At 35.9% G+C, this 16,107-nt stretch overlaps 1 protein-coding gene across 12 annotated transcripts in view; it reads left to right on the top strand.

The window, feature by feature from the left end:
- Positions 1-16,107, top strand: part of MCTP1 (multiple C2 and transmembrane domain containing 1) — a 568,532-nt gene that overhangs the window by 377,386 nt on the left and 175,039 nt on the right. For all 12 annotated transcript variants that reach the window (XR_011646260.1, XR_011646259.1, XR_011646258.1 and 9 more), the window contains 2 exons: positions 5,107-5,293; positions 10,093-10,186. Coding sequence is in view for 9 of the 12 variants with exons in the window: in XM_058276318.1 (XP_058132301.1) it covers positions 5,107-5,293; positions 10,093-10,186 (281 nt within the window). In the remaining 3 variants the exon portion in view is untranslated. The remainder of the gene's footprint in view (positions 1-5,106; positions 5,294-10,092; positions 10,187-16,107) is intronic.

Here is a 16,107-nt window from a genome sequence, read left to right as displayed (position 1 = left end):
TAATTCACATGTACATAGATTTTTTTTTAAGTGCGAAGAGCTTTAAGCTCTGATATGGAAGTCAGGAAATATGGTTCAAGGTCTTGCCATCACTTAATTTCTCTGAATCTCAATTTTCCCATTTGTGGAATGAGGGAAAGTAGCTGTGAAATCTTTAGTTTGGAGTCCATTCTGAGGATTGTATTGTTCATTCACTCATTCATTCACTAGTGGATCAGGTTCGATACTGATAGCAAGTTTTAAATTTTTCCAATATCAGATCAAAGCATATATGATAAAACCAGATATATTTACATGGCACTTTCAAGTTTTCAGTACTTTTTCATCTATTGTTACTGTGTTCTTACAGCTCTAAACAGTAGAGAAGGCATTTTTAAAAAAATTTCCATTAGATAAATTAGGAGAGCTGAAGTGCAAAGAATTTGTTTGACTTGCATAAAATCAGAACACAAATGAATAATTGAGCTTCATTAAAACATTGGTGTTCTCACCTCCATGGATCCCAGCCATGGACTCTGAAGACAAATAACTTTGTTCAGAGCAACACACCATCTGTGGTTGTTCTGGAACTAAAGATTCTGGTTTGGAAGGTTTGGAAATGACCATATCCCCCAAATCTATCAACGACATAAAGGCATTTAATGAATGAATGAATAAGTGAAATGGTTGTTGGAAAGAAATAGAACCATTTTTCAGGGAGACAATACAGATGTAGTAGAATGAACCCATCACCACCACACCATGGGTAAATTTTCTCATCCATAAGTATTCCATAAGTATTTTAGTACTTACTGAGCACCAGCTATACTCCAGGTGCTATGCTAGGTGTTGAGAAGACATTGTCCCTGCCCTCAAATAGGGTATTGAGAGAGAAAGCCAAGTAGATAATTTCGATAAGAATGTATAAAAACCAGCCAAGCAGAGATAGATAGGTAAGTCATCTCAGACAGAGGGAATGCCATATCCATACACAAAGAAACCGGTGATCACTAGCATGGAGGGTGGGGAGAATTACAAGTTGTCTTGAGTGACTTTAAGTATTAAGTATGAGTCAGGAAGTGAAACACAAGCTGTTGATAGGTCAAGGTTGCTACAGTTGTCTTCATAAGTGATGGGTAACCAGTGCAGGGACACAGTTTGCCTTGTGTTTTAGACATCTCTAACTGGGAGAGTCTAACAGTGTCAGTGGTTTTTGTCTTAGCCCAATTCCCTTGAAATCAGAGCCTTAGGCAATGATTGAGGGCTGATGCTTTATTTGGGAGGTACAATCCCAGACAGCGAGATGAGAGAGCAAAGACGCAAGTCAGGAAGACTAAGTGCAATGCAAAATAATATGTTGGGCTGGCCATTTCTTCCTGTGTTTCAGAGACACAGTTGGATGTTCAGCAGGTGTACTTTCTTGGCCACATGTGGACAGGCAATATGGAGAAGCCATGCTTTGGACCAGTCAGTGAGCAGGAATGATGAGATGGGAGTCATTTTAATTGTCTATCTTATAGTTTATCTCAGTCATAATTTTAAAATAAACACTATTTTATGGAATCCTAAATGTTATCAAAAGTTATGGAAATTTTGTACTTCATGTACCCAATGCCTAGAAGAAATCAGAGTGGTCATAAAGTTAAGGATACATCAGAGTCAATAGCCAAATATGGCAGACCTAGAGGAATTAAGTGTACTCCAATGTACTTTGAATCTGGCTTCTATTAGACCTTTTTCCTCCTTGATGTTATAGAAATACAGCTGAAAAATAATATTTCATGTCTATATGCTAAATTTGTTCCTGTAGTTTCTTTCTTCATGAAATCGTAATGAAAAGAATATGTAACAAATATGAATATGGATAGAGGTATAACAAAATGTGAAATTTGGGATTTTTGAGGACTTGAAGTTCATCTGGTTCAATTACCCCATATTGCAGATGAGAAAAGTGAAATTCAGGAGGATGTGTTATCTTGAAAAAGCTCACACAACTAATTAGTGAAATAATAGGGCTAGAACCAAGGGAGGCTGACTCCCAATCCAGCTTTGAACATATTGGAGTATATGAATTTGCATAAATATTCTTCTTAATTTTGCATTTTCTTTTGATGACAATATAAAATCATTAATTTATACCTATTCTGAAACTTTGAGATAATCATCTTGGAGCCCAGCACTACAGTGAGTGAACCCTTCTTTTGTTCAGGACATAGCACTCCAGATGAGCCAAATACAGAAGAACCCTCAAGATAGAGGTGTCACTATCTTTTGTACATATTTGTAAGCAACAGGGGGTAGCAAAGACTTTTTCTCCACCCAATTCCAGTTAAAGCTTGATATCAGTGCAGATGTCCATGAGGCTGTAATGCAAACTTTATCCTTAAGTTCTCAAGACACTTTTGCTTAGTTATTGGATTGTATTTTACTTAAAATGGCATCTGAGGATTACTCCTGAGCGGTGTTTAGATAGATAGGATATTTGAATAACCTCAACTAGCAAAAAGAACCTTGAAGTCATTAATACTCTTTTGTCCAATACATTTGTATAAACAGACATTAGAATCATTAATGTCAAACTTTGGAAACATTAAATATAGTACAGGACCTGAAACTTTTTTCTGTGAATACATCCAATATTGTAAGTTGAGTTTCATCAGAAAACTATAATCCTTCTTTTAAATTTACACTGTTAACTTGAATTTCATTAGTTTCAAAATTTAATTTGTAAATGTTTCTTAATTTATCATCGTATAAGAGCTATATCTTAAGGCCTTCTTGCCTAGTTTGTATATATTTAAAAAGCATTTTAATAAAAATAACATAATCCCATACCTGGAAATAGAGGTAATTTTTTCTGTTGAAAATGAGTCCAGATATACCCAGGTTTGAGAACTGCCTCTAGCAACACACATTTCCTCCTTGGATGACAATTGCTTGTTGACAGATTCACAGAGGAAAAGGCCTAAGTTTTGGATTTCAGAGTCCCATGTTCAGATCCTGGTTCTGCTCGCAAATAACTGTATATCTCCAGCAAGTCATGAAACCTCTCTGACCCTTAGTTTTCTCGTTGGTAAATTAAGGAGATTGCAGGGATCACAAATCCTTATGCCTGTGGGGACTAGGTATGGTAATTAAGTGAAATAGGCCAGCTGTAAATAATAGGCAGCATTGGGGACAGTAACTAATCAGAGGACATCTGTCTGAAATTATTTAAATTGAAAACTTTTTTTTAGCACTGCAAGCAAAAGCACACAAGTCTGTGGACCAGATCCCATCCGAAAGTTACCAGCTTGCGATTCCTGAACCAGAGAAACTTTAGAGCACCTTCCCCAGCTCTAAAGCATGAAAATCCAGTGACTCTGATGTAAAGGAGAAGTAGACCAGCCTCTATATGACCAGTGCAAAGTGGTAATAGGCAGAGGAGGAAATCCTCCGGAACACTTCAACATGTTTTAGTGTTTTAAGAGTGATTCAGAATCATGAAAAGAATTAGACGAGGAAGGGACTGGGAAAAGCATGGCCACAGGGAGCAAAAGGCCTTTCTTGGGCCCAACTTCATCCACCAACAAGTACCATTTGAATTATCATCCCAAATCAATTCTCTAGTGTTGTACTCCCAATCCAGGTGGAAGACTCATTTGCATTCAACAAACTGTGGGCCAAGCACTGTGCCAGATGCTGGATAGACCTATCTGTAGAAAATCATATTTGTGTTTTTCCTTTTTATTAGAGAATACATTGATTAGTTGTTTTTTAACTAATCAAAAGCCCTTATACTTTATACCTCTATTTCTTGCAGGTGTTAACTGACAAGAACTTAATTCCAATTAAAATTGGAATTTTGATATATTTTCTCCTTTTAGCATTTAAGGAGACAGTATGAAGGTATTTTTAAATGGATACTGTGTTAGTAGAGAATGAGGTTATTTGATACACATCCTAACTTTAGGAAAATATTTCCTGGACTTGATACCGACTCTTGATTTCTTGCTTTCTCAGTCATTAGCATTTAGCACCATAGACTTTCTGCCACTGACCAGAGTCTTTCTTTCCTTTTTCTTTTTTTGTATCTATATTCCTCTTCCTCCATTTGCTTCTAGTACTGGCCATCTCCCATGTTAACTGATAGGCAAAAAGAAAAGAAAAATATACTTTGATTCCGTTTCTAAAATCCCTCACACTACAGAGATGTTTGAACCTAACTACAAGCTTTGAAACCCTGTTCATGGGAGTTGAACTGAAAAGCAAAACAATAGACAGGGTAAGGAAAAAGAATTTAATCTACCCCTGATATGTTTGATGATATGCTTCCACATTTATTCTTGTAATTGGCTATTTCCTGTTTTAGACGTCTTTTATTCATGTCTTCATGTCTGCCACGCTTCTCTCGGTTTATTGGCCTTGTGGTCACCACATTATCCTTCTCTTCAAAATCAACTAATTTTTTTCTTTTTAAATGAAAAAAGTTTGCAAGGCATTTCACTCAGAGAGAGTGGCATATGGAGCATGGCTGCCTGGTTATGAAACCACTCTTAGGACAAGCCTGATGTATAACACTCAAGCTATGTTTTAACAAGATTTGTTTAGTTTTTTTTTTCAACTTATATTTATACAGTGTAATATGAATAAATTGGCATGGTTTTAAAAATGTAAACCTTTATGGCATCGCTACAGGATATATTCTTATTTACTGCTTAACATTTATGAAGGAGGTTTAGAAAACATCCATTTTTGTAAAAGTGGTGCAAAACTTCAAGTTTTGGTAGGTTGCCTCAGTGGACAACTCACATCAGTCTTTCTTGTAAGCCACGCCCCACTGACCTAGTTCCTTAGGCCATCTAGGGATTGGAAGTGCCCTCCCACTTTATGACTATGGTGACAGTGGGTAGGAGTCAAATCAGATAAATATATGTGCAGTATTTTACAGGGAATGAGCAAATACAGATACTAAGATAATCAGGGCCTGCATTTTGTGAAGGAAGTAGGCTGACAACGAAAGACGTATTCTTTCAGTGGCCCAAATATTTCTATTGATTTATTTATCACCTAGCTCTGAGCAGCCTGAATTTCCTCTGTTGATGTGGTGAAGAAAGCTACTTGCTGATTCAAAACATTTGTTTCTAGGTGCCAGGTCGACCTGTCGGCCCTCAGTAGGGAACAGACGCACAAGTTGGAGTTGCAGCTGGAAGAGGGTGAGGGTCACCTGGTGCTGCTGGTCACCCTGACAGCTTCGACCACAGTCAGTATCTCTGACCTCTCTGTCAACTCCCTGGAGGACCAGAGAGAACGGGAGAAGATATTAAGGAGATATGTACGTATGTAACCCTCCTCCATCAGGGTCACATGTGACTAGACACAAGATGAGGGTGTAAATAATTTACCTGGAGTGACAGAAGTACTTCTGAAAAGCTTTCCAATGGAAGGGCCAGGGGAAGCAGAAAGCAAATGCAAATGACACACAAATGTTTGCAGAAGCACTTGCATTATCTGCTGATGTCTAGAGACCTGACCATCCCCCAAGGGTCGCTTCCAGGGCAAGTTTTGGGGCTCAGAGATTTTACTTGGTGATTTTTATGAGCAAAATTATACAGGAAAATTTCCCGTAAGGGAAAGTTAAGTTTTGACCTTTACCCAACATCACTTTAAAATTAATTTACTAACTCTTTGTAGTTGCAATTAAGATTCTTTGTCTTCCCAAGTTTGAAATGGAGTTAATGGCATTTACATTAATTAGTATCTTGGTAACTAGGGAGGATTCAGAGTAATTTTTATTTTCAACTGCTTTTATTTCTTTTTTTGTTTCAGTTGAATGTGAATTGAAATTAAAATGGCATGCTCACACCTTTGGACTGAATACAGAGTGATAGGCTGGAATAGTAGATCACTAAAATAACTACTTTCCTCACTTTCTACCACACCAAAATTCACACCCAAATCCACTTATTTCCCAGCACCCTTGAACTTACTTCCTGCCTTGTAGTTTTCTTGAATCAACAGAGAGGGGAGCTCTTACTCCACCATTCTCGGTCAATGGCAGTGGAGAAAAAAGTAAATGTCTCAGTTCTCGGGAAGCTGGGAAAAAGCTTTTCCACTTAAAATTACAAAGCTTGTATTGTACAGTGCTGCCAGGTGTTTAGAAAGCTCCTCCAGACACTCAGCCATGAAACCAAGCCCTAACTAACAAAGAACTGCTTACTTTTTTTTAAGGTTTTAAAATATTCCTATTTGTTGACTGACATCCTTTCAATAAGTGAATTTAATAAAGATGTACCTTATCACGCTGTGCAGATAACATGAAGTGCTGGTACTAATGCTGTACAATATACTTCAAACAGATTAGCAGGATGTGCGCTTCAGCAAATTTATTCTGGCTATCTCCACTGAATCAGCTGTCGGCTAATGCTTGTACAACTCATCTACCAATGGTGTTACCATAGATAGTTTAATAGAGGTGACTTAACAAGGCTAAATAGTATATATTTTAAACCATCTAAGAGCCTAAGGTACTGTTTGGCATCTTATAAAATATAATTGCAGAGAATCATTTCACCTTTAGTACTACCAAAACAGACTCACCTGTTATAGGAAGTGACCGTTTTAAATTAAAAAAATATTTAAGGAAATTAATTGGTATATTGATATAAACATTCTGTCATTTATAGCAATATAAATTGATACTATTTTATATATTGTATCATAGTGTAATGATGTATTTGCTGGATTAATGCTTAGATACTGTCCCATATATTAGAGTGATACTGTTGGGTAGGTAATGAGAAATAATCCAACTATTATGGATTCTTCTTTTTTCTTTTGTGGGATGACTTATTCAAAATCTGAATATGTGTTTCCACAGCCTCATTCAAGTGTTAGTTATTTCACTAAAGTGTAAAATATTGTGTGGATTTCCCAGTTAATTCTCAGATTATATTCTGTTCAATATTGTAAAAAGTAATACATGTTTAAATATGCTTTTATTTTTATCCTTGAATTCCAGGCATGGGCCTATATCTCCCTCCATAGACATATTTCTAGGAAGCTACCATATGCAACATAGCATACGTTACAATTACTCATAACAATTCAAGGACTAGGACCTATATCTTAGGGCTTCCGTGTGTCTACATTTTATTATATGGATTATGAAATGAATGAATATTCATCATGTCCGAAGTATCACTTGTTTTGGAGGAACATATTAGAGAGGTTATTACATTCATTTGGAGAATTATTTATATGTTTTCCTGTAAGAACTTATCATTTTAAAAGTTTAGGTTAAACTTAAGCATTTGATCTGGCATTGATTGTGGTCAGGAGGTAAATGACTGGCCCTGACTCTCGTATGACACAGCCCTGACAAAGTTGTCCATTGCTGTCACTTAGCTGTTCATTGCCAAGCATCGAAGCCCCACAAATTAAACAGACATTACTGTGTGAACCATTATTTGATCACCATGTTCTGAAAAGATGGCTAATTCCATTTTTCTTTTTTCCTTCTTTAGCGGGGAGGGATGGAGGGAAGGTCAATAGGGGGCAGGTAGTAATGGGTAGTAGACCAAGAGCGATTGTATGACCTTTTCAGAACGGGTATGCTGAACCCTTGCTCCCCCTTGTCACAGTTTAAAAACCAGAGGAGCTAGTTTAGAGAAGAAGTTGTTAGCATTCCATTTTTATTATGACATTTCACAGTCATCCGATTTAATGTCCCTTGACCGGATTGTCCACCGTGAGACGATGGGCTTGAAATGTTATTTAGAGCATTGATAAAAGGTGAGCGGTTCTAAGATGACAGCAAGTCATAAGGCTGGTGGTGTGACATTAATTTTCTCCATAACAGAGATGGAATAAGACGTCACGGTGACAAGCTGTCAATCAGCTCTGGCCCCTCAGAGCATCTTGATGCCACAGGATGGGGTATTGCCTCTCCCATAATAGAGCTGAACCGAGATGCTCTCCCTGACAGCTGCTGCAGCCATAGAGAAAATATATTATACAGCCTTTCATTAAAAAAATAAAGAGGACTCCTCTCCAGAGCATTTCAATCTTTTCCCATCTATTGAGGGCTGAAAGGATTCACAGCAAATCATAGATTCCTCTGCTATGGAAATTTCTGGCTTCAGAAGCCATCCAGGTTTTGAGGCCTTCGAAAATAACCATAAATAACAAGGCAGGAATACCTCCCGATGAAGCTTTACTTGAATTTATATTTTTCAAACTAATATATTTAAGTTAATTGCTTTCAGAGGGTTCTTCTTATAATCTGTGTGTCACTGGCCTAAACAGTTGAAATTTGCAATAAATTACTGTCAGCTGACTCAAGGAAATGAAACCTTCAAATAATAATTACCCCTCCAAATGGGAAGCAGGGAAGCAGAGCCTCAGAGCTGAAGCACCAGAAGACAATAAGTCTGTGGAATGAGGTTACCACTATAAAATGATTCTTAGACATGAGGACTGATGATATTTGTTTTAGTCACAATGACACTTGCTTTAAATTGCTCCTGAAAATTAGAGTACAGGAAACTGTTGATAATAAAACTATTTACCACCATTAGGAGAAGGGACTTATCTGGCTTATAACATTGGGCAAGAAGTTTCCCTAACTTGGTCATCACTGCATTAAGAAGACAACACACCTAAACCTCCAAATTCCAACACCCTTATCTCCAGATCCCAGGGTTAGTCCCTTGATACACAGCAATTTAAATGGAGAGAGAAGTGCATTTTCACTGAATCCTGTCATCTGGTAGTTTAAACAGATTTTTGATAGTCAAGAACTGTTTACAAATAATGAAAGATTAAGAATTAATCCCGCGATAAACATTCTTTGTAAAAAGGTAGGCCATGAGATGACGCATAGAGCTGTACTTCCTCCTCTCAGGATACCAAGGTCACAGCTTCCCTGTAAACAACGACTAGTCTTACAGGACAGTTAAAGTTAATCTCTCATTGTGCTTTAGGTTTGTCCACATTCTTACATTATTTATGAAACAATAGGAATGCTCTTTACTTCAGTAATATTTCCCAAGGTAACATTTTTATGCAAAATATCATATGCTCCCTGGTCATGAAGCATTTTAAAGATTATGATAAAGAAGTACCATTTATTTACTGAGAGAAATGCTAATCTCTTTGTAAGAAAAATGCTATAAAGTGTAAAATAGTTCGTCACGATTTTATAGGTTCATTTTACTAAGTATTCGTGCCCATTAATTAGACTTCTAAATTATTATATTGATATGGTTCTTTCAATTCCTTCAAGTACTAAACATATTAAAACATCACCATTATTAATTTATGAAGTGAAATAAGTTTATAATTTGGATCTCATTATCAAAGTTTCTGTATTTCTACTTCTATACACAATAGAGTGGCAAAATAAAATTATAAATTTAAGAAGAATTACTCATCACTTTTGAATTTATCTTTGTCATCAATTGGATTTATTTTAATAATAGATCATATGTCTTTAATCCAAAAGGTTTATATCATTACATAAGTCTTTTGAATTATATATTAGAAGATAGATTTTAGATAATTTAACTCTCATCTAGCACATGCAATTTCCAAAACTCAACAAGAAGAAAATAGTAGAAAAAGAATAATTAATTTGTTTAACATTGACTTCTTACCCCCAAACCCTGAGGGTGTTACATAACCAACAATTTAAGACTCACTATTAAGGATCATTAGTTTCCAAACCATCCATGTCTGCCGATAAGAGAGTGCTTGGTGTGTTTGGGTAAAGGAAAGAAAGAAAGCAGACATACCCTATAATTTGTTGTTCACCATTTAATGATATTTATGGGGGGCGGGGTGTGAATCTCATGGTATTTCTTAATCTTTTTTTAAAAATCTACTCATATAGATTGCGGCCTTGTCATATAGCAACAAATATCTACATAAATATATGTGTATTTGTGTGTGTGTGTGTATATATATATATATTCATGATGTGTTAGAGTATTATGTATTGAAGAAATACAAATGACTCTTTTAACCGCTGAAGCAGCATCCCGAGACAAACCTTAAAACTTCATGTTTTCTCTGCAAACTCTTTAGGGCTTTTTAGGACCTTTCCTTTCTAATGCTGATGTCATGGTCTTTCAGAGCCCATTGCGGATATTTCACAACCTGAAAGATGTGGGATTTCTCCAGGTGAAAGTAATCAGAGCAGAAGGTTTGATGGCCGCTGATGTCACAGGTAAGAATTGAATGATGCAATTCTCCTATAGCCTATATCAAGCAATAAACAAGGTTCACAACACTTAATAAACCAATTCTGCATTTTATCCTACTGGATCATCAAAGTAAATAATTTACATATAAAGAGTCAGAATTGATCTTACCAAGATTTCCCAACCCCCCAAGTTTTATACTGTTGCTGCTTTTCTAAGGCAAGGCATAATATTAAAATAATAAAACTTTTGAATTGTTGTCTTCTCCAAGGGTCTCTAAGGTTCAATTATCGTAGTGGGAATATTTTTTTCCAGATTTTGCCATATCAGTATTTTGGAGTTATGTGATGATATCATCTTCTCACAGACAGTATCAGCTTCCCTCAGATGACATCATAGCATCACAACACTTGTAATTCAAACACACATGAAATCGATGCGCATAGGTCACTGAAAAACTCAGGTGCCTAACAGTCAATAATTTGGTATGAATTCTTGGTATTTGGATCACTGATTAAATACTTTAATTGTCCAAATTTCTTAGTTCTTCCTAGAGGTAATTCTGGACGTAACCTAAGGACTTAAATTGTTCTAAACCTTCTCACCAAGTAACAGGCCTCAAAGACCCCAAAATTAATCTTTTCACTAAGTATATTTCATTTAAAGCTTCCTGATTTGGATATTGCTGTTTCTATGACAGGTTAACAAATGGCTGGATGACTATTTCATCCATTTTCAGGATTGTCTTTTTTTTTAAAGTACCAGGGGTTGAATCCGGGACCTAATACATGCGAAGCAGGCACTCGACCACTGAGCTACACCCGCTCCACTTAAAGCACTTTCTGAGTTTGCAATTATGTGACCATTCATTTATTGTTTCACTTCATAAAGATTTGGGAGATGTTTATACCAGTCTTTTAATGATCCATCTCAAGACTAACTTTAACCCTTTTTTGTCAAAATTTCTATATTCCTGAAAGAAATTATCTACTTATTATTTATGGAAATATGCTTACCATTGCTAATGTTTAGAACAATTACCCTAAAGAGGTAACTAATTTATTTGAAGAGGAGAAATATACTTTCCTATATCCAAGGATCAGCAAAATGACTCTAAAGAAGTAACTTATTTATTTGAAGGGAAGAAATGCGCTTTCCTTCACCCTAGGATCTGCACATGCTTTGCACAATGGCTGTGCCCTTGTTTAATTCATTGACCAGAATCAAAAACAAATTAAAAGATAACATGCCTTAAAATTTATTAAAAAAGCAGACATTCACTGCAAAATGGCAATATTCCTTAATTTTAATATTTCTGTATTATTGGGAGACTATTGTATGATAAAAATAAAAAATGTTGGGAGTTTACCGCTTCTTTAAAGAGTTCATTGTCAACTCATTTGTTGCCAAGAAAATAATAACTGTCAAATATTCTTTCAAAATAGGCATCCCTTAAATGGTTGGGAGAGAGGATAGTTTGTGATCTCTTTGCATGTATGCCAATTTGGCTTTTTGAACTAAATAATTTTATTAATTTTATTTCTAATATCATTATAATAAAATTATCCTGGGCACAATAGTTTCTCATGGAAAAACACAAGTACTACTTACTTCAAAAGCTAGATACCTGCCCATTACACAAGTTGAATGCAATTATGTAAGTTTGTCTTCTCTTGGAAAGAAGCTGTCATGCTTTTAAAACTTCATAAATATGCAAACTATGTTAACCCAGATGGCCTATGTGCCACTATAGAAGTTAAAGTACATGTTCTTTCAAAGCTGGGAAAAAATAGAGATATTTCTTTCCTAATGATTCTATGTAAATTAATGTGAATAACAAAGCCTTTTCCCTAGAGAGTCAAAGAGATAATTTTGATTTGATAAAATGAACATTAATTTGGGGAATACTAAATAACAGATTCTCCCTTTTTTCCCCTCCAATTTTAGGGATATAAATCTAATGATTCCTCATTCTGCACTGACCTTATAATATAATGTGCTCTGAATTGAACAAGAAAGATGTTGAACTATTCAGGGGGATGAGGATAATTCTGTCTTTGACCTTGCTCACTTTAGGACCTTTTGTGGTCTTTATGACATTAGTGATGGTGGCAAAAATTGAGGGCCAAATATTTAACTCAGAAATGTCTGAGCATACTACCAATTTTTAATATAGATATTATTTCTGCAAAGGATGCACACTTTTATCTATACAGATTCTTCCAGATGGTTGTCATTAAATTTGGGACACAAATAAGCTTTCTGTAGACTTTATCTCTTACATGTTCAAAGAAGAGCTTTGAAAATATGTTCATTTCTGTGGGTAATAATAGTCAAACACTACAAGATATTAAGCACGTTTGGAAAAAGATAATTGAGTGAGTAGTGCTGTCTTCAATCCCTCCAATTATCATCCATTTAGGAGTGTTGTGGAGAGAGGGGAGATTTTTAATCACTGAAACTCTCTGTGCTATGACAAGAATATTTTCTGACCTGGTACAAATGAGGCTATTACTACAAAATCCTGCTTTTTTTCTGGATAAATCTAATAATTCAAATTTACATTTGGCCAACTTGGCTCTATTTTCCAAACATTTTTAATGATCTGAACATACAGTAAGAAGTTAAACCTTCATAGTTTGTGCTAAAATTTTCATATTATAATATTCCATCATTACACACCATCATAGAAGAGAAAGATTCTATAATCTTTTCAGTAGCCTTCAATCTTACCGCAGTCACAAAGAATTTTTCCCTTTCAAAATGTAAAATTTTTCTTTTGTTACAACACATTCATTGAGAAACATTGTGATACTGTATTAGCTCTGTGTGAATAAAGAGCAATTGAGACTCTCTTTGAATGAGTGAGTATAAAGCACAAATTACTTTTTAATGAAACCCTCAATTCTTTCCCCTTCCACAAAAAGCCCATAGCCTTGTCCGGCTGAACACCACTACAGTAGGTCACTTCAGTTAAGCCCCTAATAAACTGTTGATGGTCGAGGGTAGTTTTTTCTTTAGTCTCAATAGCCCAGTGTTGGACAGTGCACTTCAAATCATTAAGGTTAATACAGATTTTAAAAAGAGATTAACTCTGGTGGTTAAGGCCTCAATTTACAGCTCCCACACATACGCACGCATTGATCAGGCACAAGAGTGGATTGAAATTTCAGTCAAATTGCGTGCAGCTTTTCACAGCCTGAGAAAATGTCACTCTGGTTTTCAAAAGTTGGTCAGCCAAATTCTTGGTAAGGGAGAAAGTTCGAAGAATGGAGAAATACTGCTCAGGACGACTTACTTACATTTTGACTAACCAGTGAAAAGGTTAATACTTCTCTGCACCATCACAGCAAAACCTAGAGATGTCCTGGCCCTGCGTTCACTGGGGAAGATTCTCTCTAGCACTAAATCGAGTGTTCCTTAAATTGGACAGATTGTGAGGAGAGAAAAACCAATGATGATTTTTTTTTGTAGTAGAAAATAGTTCATGTTGGAATTTATCTTTCCTAGCTTCTAATTGTATTTTTCCTTGGGCAGGGCCTAATTTCTGCTTTGAACAGACCATTTAATGTCTTCTGTATTGAGTGAGACTTTCTTTGCAGAGTATTTAGACCTGGCCTATTAGTTCTTTCACATTCTAAGGGAAGAAAGAAAAAAGGGTCCTTCTCCTCAGCCCCTCCCTTTCATTTTCCCCTGGGTTTGGTGTTTTGTTGTTTTGTGGGGTTTTTTTGAGCTACCCAAGAGGAGGTCACAGCTTCCCCAGGGAGACCAGCCACTCGGTTTCAGAAACAGTGATATGGGAGAACTGTGAAACCCTTTCAAAAGATGACCTACCTTTTTGCTGTATTAAAAGGTACACTAATATAAAACTTCTCTACCCCAGGTGAGTGGGTCCCTCAAATTAATGCACCATCTCTTTCAGAAAACATTAGAGGGGGTGAGAAAAAGAGAAAGAATTTTACAATGAACAGAATCTGTCACCAAAATAGTCCCGTTAAATGAGCAAATCTTTCTCTAAAACAAGGCAATACATAAAGACTTGGAACATAGCAGTCCCAGCGTTGAAAAACCTACTAGTTATTAAGAGAGATGTTTACTACCCCTTTATTTGCATAGACTTTTCCCATGTTTTTCTTTAGGAAAACTGTCTTCATTGTTGGAAAATATTTGAGTTACAAAACAGCAGAAAAAGACATGCTAACAGTTTTTCTATCAGCTTCCGTGAGAGTCTTATTATCTTAAGAAATAACAGTTAGCAGCTCAGATTCATTAGCAGAGCTAAATTTAAGTCCCATTTGACAAGCTGCCTAGAAAACATTTTGTTTTGCTGTCTGTGGGCTTTAATTAAGATGTGTTCAATTTCAGTCCTCTTCAGTCTACCCCCACCCCCCCACCCCCGCTACTTGCTGTGTCACAGACTGGCGATCAGACACTTTTAGATGGTCCGGCCCATGACTTTGACCTTCTGCGCAGTCCGGCGTTCCCTGGGGAACCGTTCAACTCATGAGGTCTGATTTCACACTTCCAGGATGCCTCAGCTCTCTTAACAATGACAGGGAGACAAAGCCCTTTAGAGCAGGCCGCATGGGGACTTGTTTAAATTGGAAACCAGAGAGGAGTCAAGGAACAAGGTTATGGGCTACAGAATAGTGCTTTTAATAAAGAGCTCACAGCTCTGGCTCAGCTCAAAGAGTTCTACCTCTGTACAATTAATTGAGCCATTTATCTGGAGCATCTTAGGCCTCTACTTTCTCACAGAATTGCGTGGTAAATATCAGCTAGGAAGCAAATGAGATATGCATGAAATGAATTTTAACACTTTGATTACTGTGCTTCCAGTCTTCATTAAAAGTAAATTTATTTGTATTTCTGACCTCATTATCAGTAGACTGCCTGCATTTTTATTGGTTCCTGTGATTTCCAGCTTGAGTGTGTCATGGAGGTATATTTTATACAGAGATTTGGATTTATTATTCTTGGTATTTTTCCCTGAACATTATGGGACTGTTCGCAGGAAAAAAATGAAAAGGCAGCTGTACAGAAAAAGGCGAGTCTGTTCTTTGAAAGTTTTTCATGCAGTTGGAAAAATACCAAGCACATATACATAATATATATAACATAGCTAAGATATTGTCCTTTTAAAAAATTAACTTTTACCATGGTACTGAAGCAAATTAATAAGATATATGCAATTGTTGCTTTGCAAGGCTGTCAGAATACAATGCCTGTATTAGAAAAGTTAGCTAAGTTGCTTCTTTTCTAGAACTGTAGCCGTTTAGATTTTTAATAGCATATTCCTTTAATTGCTATCATCATATTGAACAACATTGATGATATCTGGTAAATGCCGCCTTAGATATCATGGTAATTAGTTTAAGCCTATGTGGGAAGAAGAAAAAATATATTTCCTTTGAACTTTACATGGTTGCATGAAAAGTATAATATGTAAAATATGGTTGAAATCTTCCATATTTCTACATTATCAAGGGTAAAATAATTTACCAGATAAAAAAGGGTCATGAGCAGGTATCATTTGTAATGTCTTAACTGTTACTGTTTTATCCTGAAATTATATTGCCTTAAACAAAAACCTTAATTCTTATACCCAGTGAATTAAAATATCTCCCAAGCAAAGTAGGTCTTTATTTCCATTACATAACCTAATGTTATTGTTCCTATTCACTTTTGAATAAGTTAGTTTATAGAAGACTATTAAGTAGATCGTATGCTTTGAGAAGGAAGTTCAATCAATTTATAATGTATCAAAAACATGCTATACCTGAAATTCTTATCATGCTAATATCCCGAGTTTAGAAAACACACATGTTAAAGTCTTAATGCTATACTAATCTCCTTCTTAAGAATGAAACTAACAAATAAAGGCATTGCAAGGAAAGTAAGCAAACCATTGTTCTTCATTCTATTATTTTACCATATCTCACCTAGA

This window comes from Dasypus novemcinctus, chromosome 2, assembly GCF_030445035.2.
Source record: "Dasypus novemcinctus isolate mDasNov1 chromosome 2, mDasNov1.1.hap2, whole genome shotgun sequence".
Classification (NCBI taxonomy): Eukaryota; Metazoa; Chordata; class Mammalia; order Cingulata; family Dasypodidae; genus Dasypus; species Dasypus novemcinctus.
The sequence above is the reverse complement of the archived record's forward strand: the minus strand, read 5'-3'. Positions and strand labels throughout refer to the sequence as shown.